At 38.1% G+C, this 27,015-nt stretch overlaps 1 protein-coding gene across 1 annotated transcript; it reads left to right on the top strand.

Annotated features, from left to right (window-relative positions):
* The first annotated feature begins 21,074 nt into the window (after positions 1-21,074).
* On the top strand, positions 21,075-25,466 carry LOC133854591 (endoglucanase-like). The gene is made up of 8 exons (XM_062290830.1): positions 21,075-21,326; positions 21,543-21,755; positions 22,070-22,270; positions 22,360-22,437; positions 23,186-23,338; positions 23,430-23,538; positions 24,208-24,374; positions 24,970-25,466. Exons 1-8 carry the CDS (start codon positions 21,093-21,095, stop codon positions 25,354-25,356), a joined length of 1,542 nt encoding a protein of 513 aa, XP_062146814.1. The 5' UTR covers positions 21,075-21,092; the 3' UTR covers positions 25,357-25,466.
* The last annotated feature ends 1,549 nt before the right edge of the window (positions 25,467-27,015 follow it).

Here is a 27,015-nt window from a genome sequence, read left to right as displayed (position 1 = left end):
CCACTAAGAGTCAAAATCGGATTGGATTCAAATTTGGATTCTGCACATGTCTCAGTGTTTTGATTATAACTTTTGGCTCATATATCGGATTACAATAAATTGGTGGCGTTGGAAAGCTAATACAAAATTCAACAAATATGTTAGAAATAGCTTTTACCTAATTCAAACGTTTACTATATCAAAATCGCTCCGCAATAAAAGACCGCAAATCTAGACAAATTTGGAATTTTTTTCCTACTTGGATTAAGTTTTGATTTTTCTTGGATTTCTAAGGCTTTTAGGCATCTCTTAGTCTCTATAAATAGACCCCTAGCCTTCAAGAGAATGTGTGCTTGTGCTTAGCTTTAGACAGAAAATTCTTCTTAGAGGCTTGATAAGTTGAAGAGGAGAAGAACATGGCAGGAGGCCATCCCAGCACTATTGTTAGGGAAATATTTGTCCCCACCTTGGAGTGGGGCCAGGTCTGCCCCAGAGTGGGATTTCGGCCCCCGGAATGGGTTAGTCCCCGGACGTGAGCCTTGGTTGCAGGAAGCCTCCAATATTTATGAGACTAGTCAAATCAAGTCAGAGAAGATATCAGACGTCCCCATTGGACAGTGTGCTTGACAAGGGCAAAACGAACATTTAGCATACAGGGATATAAAAGGGCTATAAGGACTATTTGACAAAAAATAATTTCCATCCTCTGGGACTCCTCTCTCACTCTCTTCTTCTCCCTCTTCTCTAGACACTGGACTGACTTGATCGTCGGAGGAGGCTCCGCCGGCCAACCCCCGGCGGGTCTTTCTTGTTTTGCAGGCCAGTACATAGAAGAGGGGACGTCTCTGACCACGCCACGTCACCAGGTAAAAAATCAGCATCAACAATTGGTGCCGTCTGTGGGAACGACGTGGTCGCTCCTACCAAAACAAAAATCCAGAACGGTGATTGGTGACCGGAAACACCCTTCGTCAGGAGAGGGAGAGCAGATGGAGTAGGTTTGGGGTTTATATCTGACAGATCTGGACGCGAATGTTACGGACCCAAACTTAAGAGCAACGGATTTGCACTTATTAATGATGTTTTTGAAGGAACTCATTCCAGTATTGCTTCCTGTTGGCAGTCGTATCTATATGTGGACAAGATAAGTTCTCTGCTCTTCTTTCACGGTCTGAAGTAGTCGCAACTCTGTATCTTCGTTCTAGAAAAATTTCAAATTCAAAATAATATTTTGATAATCTTGATGGAAGAAAATAATTTCTTGATAGTCGACCTCGGATCACAAAGGGTGAATGAGAATTCCTGTAATTTGCAGAAAACTTGCAAAATGCAATTAGTGTTTTCGCATGTGTGAAAGGGACAACTTCTAACATTTAGCATATTTGTAAAAAGCAAAAGGCTAAGGATGGGCCACGTCTCAGATCAAGAGAAGGTCTTAAGGAGTATGAGCCTTTGCTTTATTGATTATTGTGTAAAGTCATGCTTCTTTGACAATATCATTAATTGTGCTTGGAAACTAATGAGGGCAAAATCTCCATATTGTCCTTGCTTTTACTTGATTTCATAAATTCTCTCTTCAATATCACCGGGGACAGAAGTCCGAGAACAGGTTTTGAAGGATGTCTTCTGACGACATCATCACTTATGTACACGTATGAAGGAAGGCCAAAAAAAAAAAAAAAACGATGGAAGACCACCGATCTGCACGTTCGGATCCTACTCAGTGAAGAGACATTCTGTCACTAGGTGATGTCTTCCTTGGTGATCGGGTGATTGAGAAAGTTGTTCGTTCATGAAGTGGTGGCAGGAAATGTTCGTGAGTCGAAAATCTGCATGGACCCGACTCCGTCCCAAACAGGGAGCCAGTAAGGGATCCACCCCAATGCACTATCCAAATACGCGGCATTTGAAACAGGTCGATGATGGAGGTCGAGGCAGATGGCGGTTTATGGCATCACCTGGTTTTCTGACTGGCATGCAGATTGCACCCGGACGTCTGCTGGGTCCCATGACTTCCTCGGACATCTGTGACTGGGCCCACTCCGCAAAGACACCCAACTGGATGAAGATGTGTCGTTACTGGGCCCACTCCACTCCCTTGCTGGCTCGCCATCGGAAGTAAGAAGTAGAGTCGCATATGGATGCTATGCATGGGGGAACAGGCCGACAGGAGTGTGAAATGGAAACACAAGAGGTGCGTGGCGACCGGGCAGACATAAACTCAATGTCCAGGTGGGCCCAGCTCATGGAGAGAATTTGGTAGAACTCCTTCTGGAGCCTCTTCATGGCCATCTGCATGAGGTCCCGGGCGCAGAGCGAACTCGGAGGAAGGAAAAGTATTTTCCAGGTCCACTGCCGCTTGTTCGGTTGGATTACAGATCAGATTGGGCTGATGATGAGCGTGACACGAGTTTTGGTCTAATAGACCGGTGCAGAGACAGTTAACTAAAACCCCAATCTTGCTTCAATTTACAGTTTCTGCCAACACGAGTATGGTCATGTGAATGAACCGGGAAGCACGTAAAGGTGGTGTTTTAGCAAATTATGGAGCAGCATTAAATGGTCTCGGTTCGTCGGTTACCGGGCTAACGTGAGAGCATATTTGCCTGCTGAGACCAAGTCGTCACCGCTCAGTATATCAGAAGCGACTAGAGAGTAGCTAAAAAAAAAAAAAATCATGTGCCCCTTGTGCGTTGCCTTCTTCAGCTATGGTGCAGTGGTCACCCCCCTGCTGTGTTTCCATTGTGTTCCGATGGGTGCTCCGGCAAGTTCACGTCTGAGGGCACTTGAGAGGCGTGCATGTCGGGAAGTATGGCCGACGTCTCCAAACTCCTGGAGGACCTTTAGACCCCGGTAAGAGGTCTACCTGTAGAAGTCTGGGACATGGAGTCCGATCAGGTGTAAAAAGAAGAGAAAGAGAGTATTGTATGGTTGCCAGAAAAGGTGAATGAGTCCATGTCTGAGGACGCCTGGCAGGCCCTTGTCGAGAAGGATGGCCAAGAACTTCGTGGAGGTGTCCTCGGACCTCGGCAGGGCTGAAGAGAGATTCCAATTGACCTCTCCTAGAGGGCTCGCCCCAGCTCATTTGTTCGTTCCGAGGTCCGGGGACCGCAATTGTTATAACACTCTCAGCACTCAAACGTGCAGTTGCACCTCGGATTGGTTCCCGGACCCACAAGATTGCAACGTATGGATGAAGTCGGCCGACCCATCAGGAAGACATTGGGAAGAAGAGCCTCGTCAAACCCATCAAGGATGATGGTGTTCTCGGCCATATATCCTTTGAGGACATCACCGCAGTTAATGGCTTCTTTGTTACTTGGTGCGAAAGAAAAGATGAGGTGGTGTTTTTATATAAATCGGGTTGGTGACTCCTGTTGCTGCGCAGCCATAGCCATCTATCCGGGTAATCTGCTTTGAGGCAGCTCTCGGTCTCAGGGAACAACTTCTCTAGTTGGTTAAGTCAGAGAACTTCGGAAATTTATTCCAAACATTATCCATGCTACAGCCGGACAGAAACCTCATCACACCTATCCATATGGAATATTTCAAGAGCTACTGAAGGAAAGAGGATGGTCGGAGGGGCTTCTGTCCCCCAACAAAATAGTTATGGGTACTGGAGCTTCCGGAATGCAAAAAAGAAAAGAAAAAAGGAGAAACATACATGCATAGTTATGAAGCTAGTTATGAAGCTACTTTTCATCTCGGACACATACAGTAGCAAGATGGCAACCTACCCGAGTTCGGGCTTAAAGATCCAAATGGAGGGGAGACTTCGCACACTCTTCAAAGGCCGGAGGGGTTGAGATAAGTTCCCTTTTCTCTTTTTATTCCATTTTATCAAATTCTGGATATTAAATATTGATAGCAGGAATTAAGAAGGAAAGGCAGAACAGTAGCCATGCTAGTGGTCCCCGGACAGGTTAGACCACAAAATGGAAGGAGACCAAAGTTTGCGAGGACGCAAAAGCATACGTGCGCAACGGGTTTCAGAGGATCGGCGGTTTCGGGTACAGAGAGGCTAGGTCCGGGGAGAACGGACCTGTCAGGCATTTTCGGGCCTCGGCAAGGTTGACGAAAAACTCCGATCGACCTCTCCCAGAAGACTTTTCAAAGCTCAACTGATTGTTCCTAGGTCCGGGATCCCTTCAGAGGCCGGGGAAGCTGAGATAAGCCCATTTTCCTCTTCTCATTTCATTTTATTAAATATTTAAAATTGAAATGGTCTCTCTGACGGTTAACAATGGCCAATGAATAATTGTGCCCTTATATCCAGTGCTTCAGAGCACAAATACAGAGAATTTTAATAATTTTGTAATTCCAGTAATAAGGGTTAGATATGCTCCTTTACAAATAGCCTAGAATTTATTTGCAAAAAATAAGGAACTATGGTAGCTCCAAACTTTGAGCAACAGAGGCTACTTCCATGGAACCGAATACAAGGAGCAGGTCTTTGAGCTCATGCTATTCTGTCTCCTGCTTGGATTTATTGATCTTTTTCTATAGCATTTTTGCAGGAGCCTTGTTTTTATTGCACAAATAAATAAAGCGAAAAGGAAAGCTCTCGAAGTTACATTCCGAGAGCACTATTTGGGAGCGAGAACTGGATTAATTTTCGATGATATTTCTGAATTAGTTAAAATCCGAGGAGGTGACCTCGTTAAAAAACTATGGAAGAGGAGTAAGAACCTCGGTAAAAAATCAGGAACCCGCCCTTAACAGGGGATTACCGGGGGAATCGAGGAGGTGACCTCGTTAAAAAACTATGGAAGAGGAGTAAGAACCTCGGTAAAAAATCAGGAACCCGCCCTTAACAGGGGATTACCGGGGGAATCGAGGAGGTGACCTCGTTAAAAAATAAAGGATTAATTTTTACAGGCTCTTGTTGCCACACAAGCTGTTCGGGTCTATGTTCCCAAGACAAATCACTCCGGCCAGCTTTCCTCAGACCGGAGTGCTTTGGGGGGGTAAGAGCTTGGAAGATTGATTTGAAGATTGGTTGTCAAATATTTGATATGTAAAATCCCGTTAACATTTCTGATGACATTTTCGATAACTTCCGGATTAGATTAAAGGAAGAGGAGTAATAACCTCGTTAAAAAATCGGGAGAGGAGTAATAACCTCGAGAAAAGTCCAATTTTGGACAAAGGACCACCCCTCTTGGTAGAGGACAGGGGGGTGACGAAAAAAGTCCGATCTCGGACAATGGATCTCCCCTCCTGGTAGAGGACCAAGGAGGTGTGGAGAAAAGTCCAATTTTGGACAATGGACCACCCCTCCTGGTAGAGGACAGGGGGGTGACGAAAAAGTCCGATCTCGGACAATGGATCTCCCCTTTTGGTAGAGGACCAGGGAGGTGTGGAGAAAAGTCCAATTTTGGACAATGGACCACCCCTCCTGGTAGAGGACAGGGGGGTGACGAAAAAGTCCGATCTCGGACAATGGATCTCCCCTCCTGGTAGAGGACCAGGGAGGTGTGGAGAAAAGTCCAATTTTGGACAAAGGACCACCCCTCTTGGTAGAGGACAGGGGGGTGACGAAAAAAGTCCGATCTCGGACAATGGATCTCCCCTCCTGGTAGAGGACCAGGGAGGTGTGGAGAAAAGTACAATTTTGGACAAAGGACCACCCCTCTTGGTAGAGGACAGGGGGGTGACGAAAAAAGTCCGATCTCGGACAATGGATCTCCCCTCCTGGTAGAGGACCAGGGAGGTGTGGAGAAAAGTCCAATTTTGGACAATGGACCACTCCTCCTGGTAGAGGACAGGGGGTGACGAAAAAGTCCGATCTCGGACAATGGATCTCCCCTCCTGGTAGAGGACCAGGGAGGTGTGGAGAAAAGTCCAATTTTGGACAAAGGACCACCCCTCTTGGTAGAGGACAGGGGGGTGACGAAAAAAGTCCGATCTCGGACAATGGATCTCCCCTCCTGGTAGAGGACCAGGGAGGTGTGGAGAAAAGTCCAATTTTGGACAATGGACCACCCCTCCTGGTAGAGGACAGGGGGGTGACGAAAAAGTCCGATCTCGGACAAAGGATCTCCCCTCCTGGTAGAGGACCAGGGAGGTGAGGAGAAAAGTCCAATTTTGGACAATGGACCACCCCTCTCGGTAGAGGACAGGAGGGTGATGAAAAAAGTCCGATCTCGGACAAAGGATCTCCCCTCCTGGTAGAGGACCAGGGAGGTGAGGAGAAAAGTCCAATTTTGGACAATGGACCACCCCTCTCGGTAAAGGACAGGGGGGTGATGAAAAAAGTCCGATCTCAGGACAATGGACCACCCCTCTCGGTAGAGGACAAGGGGGGAGATGAGGAAAGTCCAATATCTTGGACAGGGGGGTGATGGCGGTCGGAGATGACACTACTTAATTTGCCGATATTAAAGACAAAATTAATTATGATAGCTCGTCCGTCATCGGGAGCTATCTATGCTTGGGGTTATATCGAGGACGAGAAATTTCCAGTCTAACGACCTAGAAGTCGAATAGGGAAATTGGGGTGATTACCTCTTCTTCGAAGAAATGGAAAGGTCAATTGCGCCTCTAGCAGTCCCCGAACTTCAGGCGTGACGGTTAACGGGCATCCATCTACCAAAAGAAATTAATGGTCCTACGAAAGGTTTCCGACTATTGGGAACGGTGGATATGTTAAAATGCCATCGGAATCATTGTCCGGGGAAGTATAGTGCTAATGCTTGGCATGATGTTGTGCGGGCATAATTTTACGATTTATGAAACGCCCATTTCAGTGGTAGTCCGAAGAGATTATTGAAAATTGATTTGAAATTCATGTTGCCAAGAAGATTTTATTGGATTTAATCATCGTATACACATGCATGAAGACAAAAAGAACGGATAACCCCGAAGGAACATTGTGAAGGGTAGTCATCTGACTACAAAGATGAATTGCCTGGAAATCTTGGAGGGATCATCCGCGCAAATTCCAAGCGCGGCTTGAGCAGTTAGGCTCCCACGAGTTGTTGGGGCAAAGTTTGGGTGCTACACAGTTCCTATGGGCTGGACAGGAACAGGTTGGCATAAGGCCAAAGGTCACACACCCTTGTGTGTCTAAAGCCGGAGATCACACATTCAATAGAACTACCGTGAAGAGCGAATGCTCCAGGGCCATCTTTGATGGATTTGTGAATGTGCTCGGTCGTGAAGACCGCACCAGGAATGAAGAACATTGCAAAATTTTTTTTTTTCAAGAGTTCAAATAGAATGAAAGGGAAAATCCGATCCCAAGGAAAGGAATAAAAAGAAAGGAAGATCTACTCAAATGGGCACTCTCAAGGCCAATGACATTCCAGCGAAGGAAAGTGCGAATATATAGAAAAACAATAGTGATCACTGCATGCACGATTTACGGGGTGTTAGGTGCACCTAACTGATGGTGAATTTATGACGGAAATAAATTCTAAATTGCCTGCCGTAAATGGCTTGGAGCCGCATAGTGCGGCAGTAGAAGAAACGCTTAAGTTTTCCCGGGATCCGAGGAGAGCACTACATGGATTAGATGAAGAATGGCCGGTGGGATTGGTCGGATTGCAGAGGCTCCATTGGGTAAATTCTCTCTACCTTTATAATAAAGATAGGAGAATTGGGGGGTAATTGTTAGGGAAATATTTGTCCCCACCTTGGAGTGGGGTCAGGTCTGCCCCAGAGTGGGATTTCGGCCCCCGGAATGGGTTAGTCCCCGGACGTGAGCCTTGGTTGCAGGAAGCTTCCAATATTTATGAGACCAGTCAAATCAAGTCAGAGAAGATATCAGACGTCCCCATTGGACAGTGTGCTTGACAAGGGCAAAACGGACATTTAGCATACAGGGATATAAAAGGGCTATAAGGACTATTTGACAAAAAATAATTTCCATCCTCTGGGACTCCTCTCTCACTCTCTCATTCTCCCTCTTCTCTAGACACTGGACTGACTTGATCGTCGGAGGAGGCTCCGCCGGCCAACCCCCGGCGGGTCTTTCTTGTTTTGCAGGCCAGCACATAGAAGAGGGGACGTCTCTGACCACGCCACGTCACCAGGTAAAAAATCAGCATCAACAACTATGATGAGCGGCTAAATTCGTACTAGGGTGCTGATGTAGCCATTTCCAAGTAACAATGTTTTAATTGTATTTTAATTTGGGATTTTCTATATGCATGATGGTTGTATAACTATGAGAATTGATCTTAATGTTTATATTCAATATTTATGAATTTTTTATCTTGTCTTAGAAAGTCTTTTATATTGATTGAACTCAATCATTCATATTTTCTGTGATTATGTGAATGATTGTTATACAACGGTTTTAATTAACATATGATCAAGAGGGTTAGATAGGCCATGACTAGGGAAGAAGGATTGTACTACACCGTAGTTTAATGTAATTTAGGTAGACAGTTCGTACCAATCGGGACGGTCTGTGCCAATCAAAGATGGATTATACTTATTATTTAGAGGTAATTTCTTAACTACTCGAGTGAGACGAGCCCTATATCATACATAGTATGAATTTCCCTTATTAATTTATGATTGACCATTATTATGTAGTGAGTGGTGAAATCAATCTCTTATTCTTTCTCTCATTCCTACTCTCTTTATTTTTATGTATTTATTTTTATGCATTTAACTTAGTTAAAATTCAAATCAAGAATTTTTTAAATTAAGTTATATTTAATCTTGAAAAACTTGTCTTGTTAATTTATGATTGATCATTGTTATGTGGTGAGTGGGGAAATCAATCCCTTATTCTTTCTCTCATTCCTACTCTCTTTATTTTTATGTCTTTATTTTTATGCATTTAACTTAGTTAAAATCCAAATCAAGCATTTTTTAAATTAAGTTATATTTAATCTTGAAAAACTTGATAGTAATTCCTACGCAGTTCTTGAGGTTCGACACCCTCAATATAACCCTATCTTACAAGGATTCGTACTATTGCGAGTGATAATTTTTATTATTGATATATTTTGGTAAACAAAAGACCACATCAATTTTTGAAAAAATGGTCAATCATAAATTAATAAGGGAAACTCATACTATGCATGATATAGGGCTCGTCTCACTTGAGTAGTCAATAAATTACCTTTAAAGAATAAGTATAATCCATCTTCAGTTGGCACGGACCGTCCACCTATCCACTAAGATACGATACGACTCGTCTTCCCTAGGTATGGATTAGCTACGTTTTTAATAGAATACACACAATCAATGCAATAATATAACCCATCTTCGGTTGGTACAGACTGCTTATCTAAATTACACTAAAGTAGGGTATAGTACAATTTGTCTTCCTTAGACATGACCTATCTAACCCTCTTGATCATATGTCAATTAAAATCATTATATAACAATCATTCACATAATCACATAAAATATGAAGGATTGAATTCAATGAATACAAAAGACTTTCTAAGACAAGATAAGAAATTCATAATGATTGCATATAAACATTAAGATTAATTCTAATAGTTATACAACCATCATGCATATAGACAATCTCAAATTAAAATATAATTAAAACATTGTTACTTGAAAAGGGCTACATCAACACCCTAGTACGAATTTAGCCGCTCATCAATTGTGCTGGGATGACCTCATGCCATGTTCTTCTCCTCTTCAACTTGTCAAGCCTCCAGGAAGAATTTTCTGTCTAAAGCTAAGCACAAGCACACATTTTCTTGAAGCTTAGGGGTCTGTTTATAGAGATTAGGAGATGCCTAAAAATCTTAGAAATCCAAGAAAAGTCGGAACTTAGTCCAAACAAGAAAAAGATTTCAAATTCGTCCAAATTTGCGGTCTTTTATTTGAGGGTGATTTTGACATAGTAAACGTTCGAATTAGGGAAAATCTATTTCTAAAATATTTGTTGAATTTAGTATTATCTTTCCAACGCCATCAATTTCATTGCAATCCAGTATCTGAGCCAAAAGTTATGGTCAAACTACTGAGACATGTGCATAATCCAAATTTGAATCCAATCCGATTTTGACTCTTAGTGGAGAAATTCTGATTTAATCATTCATTTGATTTGATTAAGCTTAACTACATCATATAAGTCTTTTATTATGATTGGTTAAGCTTACCAATATCTTCTAGATCTTCTCAAAGTGTGCTTTAAGCCCAAAATCAATAGAATTAATTGCATCTTTATTTAAAACCTGAAAACAATAAAACAACACAAAATCAAATAAATAATAATGCTAAGGATTTAACATATGCAAATTAAGGAGCTTGAATGTGTAACATTCAACACTTATCACTCACCTTCTCTAGTGAGCTCTCAGGTGTACGTCCAGCGCTCTCTCTCTCTCTCTCTCTCTCAGGTGTACGTCCAGGGCTCTGTGTGTGTGTGTGTGAGATCCCCTTCCTCACCTTCTTCGGCGACCGGATTGATGTCGTCTCTCTCTCTCTCTCTCTCTCTCTCTCTCTCTCTCTTAGCCCCACCCCCGACGCCTCTCAGCCTAGGAGCCCCACCCTCGACACCCTAACGTCGGCCGACACCCAATAAAGGTAATTTTTTTTTTTTTGCAATTTTTTCCCTTTTTTATTTTTATGTTGATGATGATGTTATACTATTAGATGGCATGTGATTGAATTAACGTTGTAGTTGTTGCTTCCCAACTATAATGGCCTTATGGATTTGGGTGTTTTGGCCTTGTAATGGCCGATTGCTGTTTGTTTGTTTGTTTGTTTTTTTTTTTTTTTTTTTTTTTTTTTTTTTTTTTTTTTTTTCTCTGGGTTATTTCCACAGCATTGAGTGCAGATACAGTAGATGTGGTTGCTATTTTTTTTGGTTTCTACAGAAGTTTTTTATGCAGTACATTTTTTGGTGGATTTTGGTAATCGCTAATTGAGGTGTTTTTGTTTTGCTTGTTATATATAGATCCTTTTTTTTTTTTTTTGATAAGTGCTTGTTATATATAGATCTTGTGAGAGACAATATCTATTTTTTTTTTTTTTTTAAAATTTTATATCATCCTTATTTTTTTTATTTTTTGTTGTATGACTAAATTGACTTCAACAGTATCCAAGATATAGGAATAACTGCAGATATAAAGGGAATTTATGCCCGTATCCCATATCATATTAGTAAGTTATAGATGCCCATAACAATATTCTCCAATAATTAGATGATAAATTATTAATACTATGGAAATTCTTTAACTTCTAGAGACCCATATATACAATTTTGATTTTATTTTATTTTATTTTATTTTTTCTTGATGATGGAGACACAGCTAACATCTATCGATTTTATGTAAGGAAAAAATCCTATTAATTTATTTGTTTATCTTGGAGATATTTCTATTTTTATAAGCGTTTTAGGCTTTGGTCATGTCAATGGATTATTGTTTCATTCCTATCCATTATGGGAATAAATAAAGGCCTTGCATAGTGCTTTTATACAATCATATTCATATCTTATACAAGAAGTTTTTTCAGAATATAAGAGAGAATTTTCAACACTGTTGTTGTTTACCCATCTAATCTGCATCTTTTACTCTTTTCCAATTTGCGTATACTTTGTGTGTGGCTTTTGCTTTCTAGAAAGTATATGAAAAGAAAAAAAAAATGTGATGTAGTTTTGGATGGTAGATAGGAAAGTTGAGTAGAAATCAGCTCCCCCTTGCTATTTTTGTAAGCCTTGATCGTCATCATCTCTAGATGAACACCCATAATGTTTCTTTGATTGCATGGGAGTAAACATAAATGAAGATTGAAGGTTGTAAATGAAACTCAGGAAGAAGAGATAAAATAGCAATTAAGAAAAAAAAATCTTAATCACTTTAAAGAAAAAAACATCGAATAACTTTAAAATTAATGGTTCAAATTTGAATTAAAATATAACATAGACTATTGACTTTATATACGCTAAGTTTTGAGTGCTCTCTAACCGGCCCAAAAAGATAATAATAAAAAAACTAAATAACTTTGAAACTTGGACACAAAGCAAAATACTTATAAACAAAGCACGAAGATATTATTCCAAAAATAATACTTTAAGCTTATGTGTTATGAAAATGGAAATCTACGTGGAGCAGAAATTAATATTAGAATATATAATATAGTAGGATATTTTCCTTACGTTCGAATATATGTTATGATTTGATACTTAACCTTATATGATAATTACTTTTTAGAGGATTTGTAATTGATGATTTGATTACCATAGTACTTATTATTATTTCAAGAAGACCTCACCTAGCCATGGCCTTGATCAATGTTTAAACAAAAACAATAGGATCCAAAATCTTGAAAATTTATAAGTATTCAAGTTATCTAAATTCTATTATATTTTAAATATAGATTAGGTAAAGATTAGTCTAAAAACCTTTCATTTCCAACACTATGCATGTGATGTCACTAAACCAAACATCAAATTTTAATAAATAAACCATCTAACTTGAAACAAAAAGAGTAAATTGATTTCTTTCATTGGTTTAGTTGAACTGAACTTTGCCGGCCTCCCTACCTATCAATTGATTATATTTGATAATGTGTTTTGGAAGATATTTTTTATTTTTATTTTTATTTTTTGAAAGAATGTTTTAATATAATATAAATGTAAGTTTTTGTGATGTAGTGAGAAATATAGACAAGAGTTGGATGAAGTTGCCAAAACGTTCGCGAAAGCATATTCACGAGGTTATGGCGTTTATGAAATTTGCAAGTGAACATTCGAAGAGAAAATGATTCATTGTATGCCCCTGTAAGAAGTGTTCGTTGAGCAAAACATGGTCCAATGAAGTTGTATTTGCACATTTAATGTCAAGTTATTAAGGTTACACCGAGTAGATAATGCATGGGGAACCACTTGTCCATTCCGTTGATAATGAGGCAATATCTGAAGCTCCCAGTACGGTTCGCGTGGATAGCATTCCACTACATGGCGGGTCCAGTGGGATGCAAGACATGCTTAATGACATTTTTGCGATGCACGATGTTTGTGTAGAAGCGGGTGGGTCTCAAGTGGGAGTTGAAGCTGAAGCCGAAGCCGAAGCCGAATCTGTGGAGGATGAAATTGAAGACTCTAACAAGGGGGCGAATAAGTTAAATGATTTATTAAAGGATGAGAATACGTCACTCCATGAAAATACAAAACATAGTAAATTGGGAGCTATTGTGCGTCTATATAGTATTAAGTGTATAAGTGGTTGGAGCAATACATCATTCTCCATGGTACTTGAATTCATCAACGAGTTAATGCCTCCGGATGCAAGTTTGCCTAAGTACACATACAAGGTGAAAAAGTACATAAGGGATTTGGGCCTTGGGTACAGGAATATATCAACTTGTCGCAAAGGTTCTATGCTGTTTTGGAGGGAAAATAAAAAGTTGGACAATTGTACATCGTGCAATGAGTCTAGGTGGAAGGATGACGTAACTAATGAAAATGGGTCGGCAAAAAGTTTGAAAAAAAAGCCGGTCAAAGTGTTGCATTGGTTTCCTCTAATACCAAGGCTGCAGAGGTTGTTTATGTCACATCATACATCGTCACATATGAAGTGGCACGCTCAAGGGCATACAAAAGACGGTGTGTTGAGGCATCCGGCCGTTGGAGAAGCATGGAAGGCATTCGATTCACGTTACCTATACTTTGCATCAGACCCATGAAATGTGAGGTTAGGTTTAGCCAGATGGCTTTAATCCTTTTGGGAACATGTCTTCTAGTCACAGTACTTGGCCGGTAATGTTAGTACCTTACAATTTGCCTTCTTGGATGACATTGATTGTGCACGTATTAATGTACCGGCTACCAAAACAACATAATAATTTTATGTGGAAATATGGTTAAACTATTAAATTGTGTCCAAATATATGGTGTTTAGAATGATTTACTTATAGCCGTCTCACTTTTTTTTTTTTTTTTTTTTTTTTTTCAAGCATGTCATTTATGTTGCTGCATATTGTATATTTTATCTGTGATTGGATCTGACCCACTTTTAATGTGTTTGCAGGTAGACATGTACCCCAAACAAAGGATGCCGTAACCAAGTAAGGATTTTTGGACGCCTATAGACCGCACACCGGTTGAGCGACCGGTTGTAAGGTCAGATGAAACGACACAGGATCCTAACAAGACACAAGGAGGTGTAGATTCTCAGTATGTACTACTTGATTCGCTCCGTGACATTAGTCCTGATGACCAATGTGCAGGACTCTTATGCAGTAGAAGGGAGCCCGAGGGAGAAGTAGGCCCTGATATGGACGTTTGATAATCAACACAGTCAGGACTTGAGACTTCACATCATAGCGGTACTACTCGGGAGTCGCGTATGTTACGAAATGAGAAAGTTTGCACATAACTCTGGCAATTAATAGAAAAAGGTTCACGGCTCGTACGTACTGTAGTTAGATAATAAACTTGTATGATAATGTTAATGATATTGCAAGAAGAAGACATAGGAGAAACCCCGAACCGAGACGATATGTTCATTGTCTTGCATACCAAGAAAGATGGGAACCCTGTGAATGCAGCGGTTGGAGAGGCTATGGTAAGTGCTAAATACGTAATATTATTTGTATGTTCAAGTTATCATTTGTATGTTTTGTGCAGGTGAAGATGAGAGCAATTATCGATAATCAGTCACCTGCAGAATGAGTGTGTTCACAGGGGTCGATTTATTGGTCGCCTGACAATGCATGTGCACCAGTACTAGGACGGAAACATTCCAGTAGTGTACGCAGGGTGGGCTAGGGCCGACTCCCGGTAAATCCACCTCTTATACCTCCGGACAAGGATCAATCTCTAGTGCGCCTACTCCCAGGGACAAGCAATGGCTGTTGAGATAGAACGTTTGAAGACTTTGTATGAAGTGCAAAACGTCTAACTTCAAGAGCAAAACAACAAGTATGAAGCGCAACAGGAAGAGCTGGCAGTTGTCAAACATATGGTAGCTATGATTATGGCGGGGAAACAACCATCAATGGGAAACAATCAAGAAGGTGATGTTTTGGTTTAGTATTAATTTTTCATTAATTAGTCATTAAGTGACAAAGAAGCATAAAAATTTCATTGTTGTACTCTTTGAAGAGATTTGAATACAAACCTTAGATTGTGTGTATGTACAAATGAAGGGGAAGCCGATGATGAAGATGAGACAGGACAAGGTGGTGCATAAAAGGGATAGTTCTTGTTGGCTATGAGTATGTTTTCTCACAATCCCATCTATGCTCATTATGTTCCATTGTTTTAGGACCCATGAATAATATAAAAAACCCATATAGAAATTAATGTTTTAGGTTAAGGTGGTGAGTCAAAGCCAAGTGACTTTTTACCTACATTAGCAAATGATTGAGAATTGCTCAATAGATTTTTGTTTAATTCTATGCTCATTATGTTCCATTGTTTCAGGTTTTGATGGGTGGCATGGCATGTGGGCAGTAACACTTCTTCTTGGATGCAAAACATATTTCATGTTGCATCCAAAATCTTTTGGTTTACTAGAGAGACATTGTTGTTTTTATTGAATGCGACTATTTTGACATGTATTTGAATCAATTGTGAAATGTATTTAGATTTGAATTATGTAATAGGTAAGCATTTAAATTTTGTAATAGGTAGGCTAGTAGATTGTTGTTGCAAAAAAGTGCGCATTTTGGACCTTGGATTTGGATTGTGCAGGTTAGTATAAAAAAATTTTTATTAAGGATTTTCTTGTGAAAATGAGGTTAATATTTAAAATATATATATATATATATATATATATATATATATTTATTTATTTATTTATTTATTTATTTATTTATTTATTTATTTATTTATTTTGGACGGTTTTACCCAAACCGTCTAGAATAATGTCTAGATGGTTTGGGCCAAACTGTTGGAATTCCAGCCGGTTTGGCCCAAACTGTCCATAACCCGAATTCCCGACCAATATTTCTGGACGGTTTTAAACCGTTCAGAATAATTCCAGACAGTCTTTTTACCATTTCTATAGTCCTAGACGGTTTGAAATAGTCCAGAAATCGTGAATTTTTTGTACCGAGTGGATCAAAGGTTAGAAATGCAGAAAATTGCAAAGCCCCTACTTCCATGAAAGATCGAGAGCTCTTACTGAAAGTTATGAGATTCTGTTTTCTACACTCTAAATCACCTAAGAGTTCTAGTTAATTGGTTTCATAGAACATGAAACCAAGATTTTGAGATCAATTCTCGGTTTTAGTCTAAATTGATTGAGCTTAGGTTTTAGTTAATTTTAGTATGCTAGCTTGTATTTTTGTTATAACTCTGCTTGTAAGGCGGTAGGGATTTGGTAACCTAACGTTTATTTTGCTCTTTGTTTTGACCTTTGCTGTAAATCTTTTTGTTTGGAATAAAATTACTTACAAAAAAACAATAAGCTTGGAAAACAGTTAATTTATGTAATATAATTAATAGTGACCAAAGTACAAGATAGGGGATAGCTTACTTTAAAAAAAGAAAAAGAAAAAAGAACAAACAACAGTCCATATTCTGCACCCATATATACTCAAACTCAAAGATTTTTGGAAAATAATGTAACAGAATTATGTAGTTGGAATATTATATATCAACTATATATATACAGGTTTTATATATGTTATTCATAGAACCTTCGTTTCATTTGTCCAATGAACTCGCCCAAATGATTGGAAACGACTTCGGGCTAAATGTAGGGATGACAATTCGTGTTCGCGTGTCAGGTTCGTGTGATGTTCAGGCATGTGTATAAGCTTATAGGTTAATTATAACCCGACCCATTTAATTAAACGGGTCAGACCCCTCAATCTTAACATGCTAATTCCGTATTGAGTTCGTGGATTGTGTTAAAAATTGCTAGCACGATGCGATTCGGATTCGAGTCGTGTCAAAGCATGCATGGGTATAAAATTATATATATAGATCAACCATAATCCGATCTATTTAATTAAATAGATCAGAGCCTTCGACCCTAATTCAATAATTTTGTAGTCGTGTCAAAAATTGTGGGTAATAACTAAAAGTCACAAAATTTGGACTTTTCTTATACTAGATTCTTTAATGGATGCGTGTGTACGTACGTGAATGGATACATGATCTTTGGTTGTGTGTTCTACTAGTATTGCTATAGAGAATTATTTAGGTGTACGTGGCCATATAGGTTATAGGTTGAAGTATATAAGCAAGGTAACAATTATTTAGCTAGTATATATGCTTTTTATATGCTAGAAGAGTAGTGTCGCTCTCATAGCATACACGTACATGACGCCATTCGTTCTCTCCCCCACGTACAAGCTAGCCTCAATCCAATCCAAGTTACCTCATTTGATTGAACTACCAGATCAAGTAGGTATATATGAAGAGGAGAAAGGTCACAATTATTGTTTCAGGAGTTGGATTTGGCTCCATGCATGGGAGGAAATCTGGTGCATGCATGTGAAAGGGGCTCGATCGCCATATATATATATAGCTAGGTTGCAAGAATATTGAGTCCCATCCATGTGAAAGAACCGTAGCTCAGTTGCTAACAAGCATGTGCCCATGCCGAAATGACTTGAGCTAATTTAGAGGCTTTTAGGACATTAATATGGAAGGATGAAATGAATGGCATCTTCTTTTGGGATTGCGTGTGTATTGGGTATGAAGGGATCAGGACCGTAACTTTTTGGAATTTCCCAGGTAATGGAATTCACCTAGCTAGTTTAACTACATAGCCAAAGGAAGTGGCTTGTTAATATAGGTTATAAGCATATAGCTAGAGAATCTGATCGTTGAAGTAGCTATTCACACGGGAAAATGATAGAAATACTTACGGTGTACAATAAGTGCACAATAGTAAGATACAATGAAGTGGGGCCTACACATTGGGCTCCACTCCATTGTGTCTTGCTGTTGTGCACCTGTTGTGCACTGTGAGTACAAGAATCACTCCCCATTCACACGGGATGAGACATTATTGAAAGGAAAAAAAGGCTCCTGCATTCAGTTGTGTAATTATTGTGCAAGAGTTTAGAGATATAAGGTGTGACTCATGTGATAGGACTCACGACATGAGTCTTACCCTATATCTCTAGAAAGATGCACAACAGTTATACACAACTGTTATGCACCAATCAGGTATCTGAAAGGAAATACCATGCATGATATATATAGAGAATCTCACATGGAGTAATGGATGGGGATATCATGCAAAAAGGCAGTCCAAATCGTCGGGACACATGTTAGAACAAATGGCTTGATCTGGATAAACTTTTACATGGACTGTTTTATTGCACGAAATTTAAATATAATAATAAAAATAACAATAAAATAAGTGGTTAATATATAATATGAGTAATGCTACACATCATCCCCTTGTCCTCCTTTTGTCCCCCCAAAATTGATGTGGCTCTTAAAATTACCATTGAATTTTTGATATATCACTCTTAGATTTTGATGCAATGGTGATTTTAAGAGCCACATCAATTTTAGGAGGACAAAAAGAGGACAAGGGGATGATGTGTAGCATTACTCATATAATATTGTTTGGCACAAGCTATTAAGCTTAATTTTCCAATATGATTAATCGTACTGACCACTAAGAAAACCGTTTTATGTCCTCCATCGATCCCTTTTCTTATCAAGTTAATTTTCCACATTAGACTTAATTTGATGTTTCCAAACTAGCTAGCACGACACAATGATGTAAGACCATATTGTGAGCGCATATATAAGGGGACATGGGGATGACATATAGTATTATTGAACTATTAATTGTGTTCATGTCTTCCTCAAACTATTAAAAAATGTCAATATCCCCTATAAGACCAACAAAAATATATAAATGACCTTAAATTTTTGTCAATAAGACAAAAAATGTCCTTACAAATTTGAAAAAAAAAAAAAAACTAAAACTAAAAAAAAAAAATATAAAAAAAAAAACTAAAAAAAACTAAAGAAAAAAGAAAAATAAAAAATTGAAAAACGAAAATTAAAATAAAATAAAATAAACACGAAAAAGAACGATTTTTTTTTTTTAAAAAAAAAAAAAAAGAAGAAAAAAACAAAAAAATAACTGAAAATTATAGAAATAATTTTCTTTTCTTTTTCTTTTTTTTTTTTTTAAAAAAAAAAAAAGGAAAAAAAGGAGAAGAAGAAAAACTAGTTTTATTTTTTGTTTCTCTTGTATAACTTTTTGCTATTTTAGATTTTTTTTTTTAATAATTTTTTAGTTTTTTCTTTTAATTTTTTTTTTTAATAATTTTATGAAGGGTATTTTTGTCATTAAGGGACATTGATAATTTTTAATAGTTTAGGTGGAGACATTGACACTAAGGTTGTAGTTTGAGGGGTTATGTGTGTTTTTCCTTATATATATATATATATATATATATATATATATATATATATATATATATATATATATATATATATATATATATATATATATATATATATATATATATATATAATTTTATTTGTACAAATGTCATCTAGTAATTTTTCTTTATTTATTAGCTGTAATCTTTTTTTTTTTTTTTTTCTTTTTTGAAAAAGTTGGCTTCATTGATCCATTTATTTCTTAGATGTAATCATGGTAATTAACTAGTCATACATATTTCACAATGTATATACACACACGTTCCAATTCCGTGAAAAATACAGGTTCCGTTTGAAATTCATTTTTCCCTCCCCTTCTCTTATTTTAACTTTTCCAAAAAAAAAAAAAAAAAAAAATCAACTTCAAAACATTTTTAACTTTTTTTACTTTTTATATCACATCAACACTTTTTTATTATTTTTTAAATAAAAAACTTACTACAATAGTTTTTTTTTTTTTTTTTTTTTTTTTCAATTTTCCATATAAATTATTTCAACTTTATATCACATTAATCCTATTTTGTAATCATTCAAAAACAATTTCTAAAGAGAGGAAAAGGGTGAAGAATTTTCAAACGGGACCTGTAGATTACCGCGCGTCTTCCCGATTCACATTTTATCACAAAGGTACGCTTAACTGCTTCGCTACGAGGCATCAAATATAACGTCCTAAAAATGAGAATGATTGAAGCTAATGACGTTGTGGAGTGGTTACAAGTATCTTACTATCATGATTAATATAATTATTGTAATCTCGATCGATCTGTGACATCTTGTTTTGACTTCCGTATACAATTTATGCCCCCACGCATGCAGATAGTGTGCCAACCTCGATCATGTATATTATATGACTTCAAATTGATAGGCATCTAATTAATAGTTAGGGTATGTTTGTTACACATGAATGATGATTATCTGGGAATATGAATGAGTATTACCACAATTATAAGAAGCTATGTAATCAACTTATCATTAATTCGATCTTATTCATTCATTTGGTGACAACGTACACATTAATGACCTAATTTCCTAACTGAAATAGAATCATATAATTTCAACCAAATTTCTTAAAATACCCCTACTAACCGCTTTTTTTTCATGCCAAAAAAAAAATAAAAATAAAAAAAAATTAGGAGACTTCAGCACTTAAACCCTGAACTCCGATAGATCACTTTTGCAATCTCCCTTCCAATTTTTAAAAGCTCTCAATTTAGTGTATTGAACTTTCAAATTTTTGCAATCTCACTACTCTCGTTAGAATTTGGGGTTAAATCAGATAGTCAAAGGGTAAAATTACCCTTATACCAATGTAAACTTTATAAAATTAAAAATTACCCTTAAATTACAATTATTTTTTTAAAAAAATAAGGGTATTTTGAAAATTTTTCTTCTCACTATTAGGATTTAATGAAAAATCTTAACAGATAGGTAAGATTGCAAATTTTTTTAAGTTTGATATAGTAAATTGAGAACTTTTAAACTTTATTAGAGATTGCAAAAATGATAGAAATTCATTAGGGTGAAGTGAAATTTTCCCCCAAAAGAGAAAAAAGGGATTTTTGAGATATTATTTTTAGAGCTATTCGATTCACGTAGGATCTCGACCTTCCTTTCATAGATGAACGGTTATTCTTCATTTGAAGGGAATAGCTATTCTTAAGCTATCTGATTCTACATACTCTTGTGTATCAAACGTGCTCTTAGGTAAATTTCATTCACAACCTGATGAATTCATGCCTAGTAACATTGGCTCTATAAATACTAAGCTGATCAAGTGCACCCCTGCACATATGCAGGTCCAGAAGAGTCAGGAACTATGGAGCATGGTGGAGTACTACTCAAGGGATTGTTCTTGTTCTGGTTTGTCTTGGCTAGTCAGAATGGACTATCTGTGGAGGAAGAAGGATCGTGCTCTTCTGCTTTTGACTACAGAGATGCGCTTGACAAAGCTATCTTATTCTTTGAAGGGCAACGCTCGGGAAACTTGCCAGCAAGCCAGAGAGTAAAGTGGAGGGGAGACTCTGCACTCTCTGATGGCAAGGCTGATCATGTATGAAATTCATTCATGTTAACATAATTAATGTTCAAAACATGCTTTTCAGAACATATTTTTAGAAGTTGTCACTCATGAGTAACTAAGTATACTATAATGCTAAAGAACAAAAGCAACAAAAAAGGTAAAACATGTTTTGGTTGTGGCCTGAAAAGAGTGACTAAGCGTGCCTGAATCATGGTTTTTTAACACTTTGGGGTGTGCCTTGGACAGGTGAATTTGACCGGAGGATACTATGATGCGGGTGACAACGTCAAATTTGGATGGCCAATGGCATTTACTGTTAGCTTGTTAAGTTGGGCGGCAATTGAGTACGAGAAAGAGATATATTCTGTCGACCAACTTGGCCACCTCCACACTGCAATCCTCTGGGGCACAAACTTCATATTGAGAGCTCACACTTCTCCCACCACTCTTTATACTCAGGTCCTTAATTTTCTGTCTTCTATATATATATATATATATATATATACTTAATTTGCTGCATCGCAAACTACTTAGATTATCAAGCAAGTTTTCAGCATGAAAGCTACAGATTTCTGTGATAGAACATATGTTTACACTATGATGTTGCTAATAAGAAACTTAATTAGACCAACAAAAAGGATTGTTATATTTAGACAGTCATGCTTATGTGCTATACTGCATATTAAATCACTACTTATTAATTTCAAGAGTTTAAGCTGATAAAAATAATTATATTTAATTATTTAATTAATATTCTAACGCTGTTTTCATAGGTGGGAGATGGGAATTCGGATCATCAGTGTTGGGAGCGTCCTGAAGACATGGACACCCCTCGAACTCTCTACAAGATCACTTCCAACTCTCCAGGAACTGAGGCAGCTGCTGATGCTGCAGCTGCTCTTTCTGCAGCTTCAATAGTCTTCAAAGGGGTTGATGCCAATTATTCAACGAGGCTACTAAGCCACTCTCGATCAGTAAGGAGCATAATCCAATTTCATTAATCATGTCAAAAAAGCTCTAGAACAAGTTCGATCCCCACTAATTCATCAACCATGTTTTGCAGCTGTTTGAATTTGCGGACAAGTATAGAGGATCTTACGGGGCTTCTTGCCCTTTCTATTGCTCCTTTTCAGGCTATCAGGTAGAAAGTAAAGCTAGCTATAAATTGTTAGAAAACAAATAGTAAAACAGAAAAGTAAATGCTCCTGGTGCTTTACTCAGTCGCTTTCGTTAAGAAATTATTTGATGCCGCCAATTCTGAAGAATTCGTATGCTCTGGATTACAACAAATATTTGTCCAAGATACAATGGAACTCAAAAATCGTCTGTAGTTTGGTTGTGTTCTGCACAAAATAAAACCAAAATTAAACATGCTCAGAGTTTCTATTCTAGGAAGATAGAGAGACTCGAATTTTAAGAATAGAGAAAGGTTTCGAGAGAGAAGACTAGTGAATTTTCTGTGTACTAAAAACTCATTTGCAGTGGACAGTTTTCTAAAAAGTGTTAAAACAACAGCTTTCAAAAAATCAACGGTTGTGATTTGATCTTTCCAAAGCCCCAATGCTTCATGCCAAGTGTGTCATCAAGGCGTTAGTAGGGCAACAGCCCATTACCACGCACAAGTGCATACATCCAAACATTACTTTAAAGCAATAGCTTGGTGTTAGTCGGGCCTTATCAACGCCTATTTAACTCTCTTTTTTTCATATGAAACTCTCTTCTTTCGAAGTTCTTTAAAACCTTTCATTTAAAACATTCTCAAACCACGTGTATATATATACACATACGAATTTTGAAAATTCTTTAACATAAAAAGGTTTTTTAAGAAAAGATTGGACCTTGCTTAATGTTATTCAATATAAACCTATGGTTTCTAACTTGTCAAAAAGGATGAGCTGCTGTGGGCTGCGGCTTGGCTATTCAAGGCAAGTGGAGAAGAAAAGTACTTGTGCTATGTCTCAAGGAACCAAGGGTGGAGTCAGTCGGTTTCCGAGTTCAGTTGGGATAACAAATTTGTTGGAGCTCAGACATTATTAGCAAAGGTATCGACATTATATATATATTGCCTTCTTTTTCCTTCAAAAAAGTAAAGGAAAAAAGAGGAACGAAGTAAAATATAGATTCTGTGATCAGGAATTTTATGGTGGGAAGAAGAATTTGGCCAAGTTTCAGAGTGATGCAGAGTCATTTATATGTGCAGTAATGCCCGGGAGTAGCTCAGTACAGATTAATACAACTCCTGGTAAGAAAATTACAACCTATATATACATCAAAAGATAATGTTAATTCCATGAATTAGGGTATGCTATATGTATGGTTGACTGTGTTAAATCATCATTTATCTCAAAGGCTTAAACTGATAGAAATGAGTGAATTTAATCATTTAATTAATATTCTAGCACTTCTCACGTATGAGCTCAAACTCCCATTCAACTAGTGAGGTTCAACATGTGGAATATTTAATTGAAATTGAGTGAATTGTGGAGTCAGGGTTCAAACTCATAGCCTCTAACTCTAATACCAAATTAAGAGTGAGTTTGGCAATCTAATTTCGTAGACTAAAAGCGTAATTTTAAATCAAATCGTAGAAAATGTATCATTAGAGTTTTTTTTTTTTTTTTTTTTTTTTTTTTTTTTTTTTTTAATGTGATTTGAAAACGTAATTTAAAAAAATAAATAAATAAAATTCTTCGTTTTCAAATTTTAGGCAAGGGAGTGCGATTTTACCAAACGTTTAACTGTGTTTCAAAAAATCGTGTTTTCAAATTGCACGTTTTAAAATCGTTATTTCTAAATCGCATATCTAAATGGATCTAAATCACCACTTATCCCAAAATTAATTAATATTCTAGCACACTACAACAGGTTCTGAGAAGTTTTCTTGACAGAGTGACAACTGTTTTCTTTGCAGGTGGGCTACTGTTTATTAGAGATGGTAGCAATATACAGTATGTTGCAAGCTCTTCCATGGTGTTATTCATCTACACCAAAACCTTAAATGCAGCTCATATTGATGGAGTAAAATGTGGTTCCGTGCATTTCTCTGCCTCTCAACTCAAACAGTTTGCAAAGTCACAGGTTTGCACCACCATTTCTTCTTCAGAATCAAAGGACAAATCCCACGATGACCCACATGACCAATATGGGAATTATGACCTCGGCAGGAATTTAGAAGGATTAAGTTTGGTTTTTGTTTTGTTTTTGTTTTTTTTTTTTTTTTTAGGGGGGGGGGGGGGGGGGGGGGGGGGGGGGGGGGGGGGGGGGGGGTTGGCATGAATATTAATAAACTTTTTTTTTTCTTTAAATTTTTCATCTTTATCTTTTTTCACAAATTAATATATTCTAACAAATTTGGACTTTAAATTGATCAGGATTAGTCATGTTATACATAATGTAAATCACAAAATTAAGTTATTAAACTTATTATTTCTTATAATTAAGCTTAAATTTTTAATTAAGACAGGTAATAATTTATTATGGTGTCAAATCAAGTGGTATTGAGTTGAAACTTGGACTCCAATATTCTACATCTTATTCAAAATTAAAGAATTTCACGTATTGCATTAGTAGTTAATTAGAATATTAATTAAGGAATTAAATTCCTCGATTGATATAAGTTTAGGTTTTTGAAACAAATAGTAATTTATTAACCATATTGTAATTTATGTTTCAGGTGGACTACATACTAGGAAACAACCCCAAGAAGATGTCATACATGGTTGGCTTTGGCAACAAATACCCTATGCAACTACACCATAGAGGTTCATCCATCCCCTCAGTCGAAGCTCAGCCTGCAAAGGTGGGTTGCGGTGATGGCTTCTCAAAATATTTTTCTTCCAGCAAACCAAATCCAAACACTCATGTGGGTGCAATTGTTGGAGGTCCTGATTTGAATGACAACTTCAATGATGTGAGATCCGACTCTTCTCACACTGAACCTACAACCTACATGAATGCAGCTTTTGTGGGTTCTGTGGCTGCTTTGCTTGCTGAAAGCAAAGAGGAGTATTTGCAATTGCCACAGATTAATGAAACTGCTAATGTGGCTAATTATGTGTAATTTATACTAAATATGAGTACTTTAACTAGTAATAGTACTCTTAAATAATGTAGAATCTGATATGTTTGTAACATGCATGAGTTAATACAAAGATTCAAAGTGTTAGAGTATATTATGTGTACGTATGTACCTTGTTCCACATAGGTTATTGGTGTGTATATCTGTATTACTAGCCTATATATATAGGCCCCTCATGTACAGTATCATGCGTGATTCAATATACAACCTTATTATCAACATGGTATCAGAGCACAGGTTTTGAATCACCTTTACTTTTCTTTTTGGCATCTTTCTAAAAGTTTTCTGACACCGCATTTGCTTCCGCCAAACCTCATCATTCTGTCCTCTTCGGTTCTTCCTCTTCCAGTCATCGTCTCGAACTAGTGACTACACCACTCGAAACCTAGGGAGACAACCGTACTAGAGCCATCGAGACCACCTTCATCGAAGACGTCACGCGCCTCCACGTGCCGCCTGAAGAACCTGTCGTCCCGCCTCGCGCCGCTCCCATCGGCTGATCATTCCGGTTGCAACTCCATTCTATAAATCTGCCGTCGAGTTGTCCAATGACATTCAGAATGTCACCATCGGACCTCTGAAGCGCCACCACGCACCATTCGAAACTTTTGGATTTCTGCTTCACGTGCCCATGCGCCGCCATCCCGCAGCACATGTACACCACGTGCCTACATTGCTCCTCCATTGTGCCACGTCTGCCCTAGTGTTCTATCAAATCTTGTGTCACATTAGCCCAAGTGCCACGTCAGCTCTAGTGCCACGTCATCCCTAGTGCCACATCAGCATTCTGTCAAAGTTGACTTCACTTATTGACTGTTGACCATTGACCGTTGACTTTTACCACTACAAGAGTTGACCAGTAGTTTTCCGGCATCTTCCCAAAAGTTTTTCGGCACTGCCTTTGCTTCCTCCAAACGTCATCGTTTTGTCCACTTCGATTCTTCCTCTTCTAGTCATCGTCTCGAGTTGGTGACTACACCACTCAAAACCTAGGGAGACGACCGTACCAGAGCCATTGAGACCACCTTCATCGAAGACGTCACGCACCTCCACGTGCCGCCTGAAGAACTTGTCGTCCCTCCCCTCGCCGCTCCCGTCGGCTGATCATTCCGGTTGCAACTCCACTCTATAAATCTGATCCCGAGTTGTCCAACGACATCCAAAACGTCACCATCAAACCTCTGACGCGCCACCACGCACCGTTCGAAGCTTTTGGATTTCTGCTTCACGCGCCCATGCGCCACCATCCTGTAGCACATGTACACCACGCGCCTACACTGCTCCTCCGTTGTGCCACGTCTTTCCTAGAGTTCTGTCAAATATTGTGTCACGTCAATAGAGTTGCCATGTCAGTAGATTTACCACGTCAGCCCTAGTGCCACGTCAACTGGGCTTACCACGTCATCCCTAGTGCCACGTTAGCATTCTGTCAAAGTTGACTTCACTTATTGACTGTTGACCATTGACCGTTGACTTTGACCATTGCAAGACTTGACTAGTGGTTTTCTGGCATCTTCCTAAAAGTTTTTCGGCATCGCCTTTGCTTCCACTAAACCTCATCTTTCTGTCCTCTTCGGTTTGTTCCTCTTCCAGTCATCGTCTCGAGCTGGTGACTACACCATTTGAAACCTAGAGTGGCAA

Source organism: Alnus glutinosa, chromosome 13, assembly GCF_958979055.1.
Source record: "Alnus glutinosa chromosome 13, dhAlnGlut1.1, whole genome shotgun sequence".
Classification (NCBI taxonomy): Eukaryota; Viridiplantae; Streptophyta; class Magnoliopsida; order Fagales; family Betulaceae; genus Alnus; species Alnus glutinosa.
This window is presented reverse-complemented; position numbering and strand designations above follow the sequence as displayed.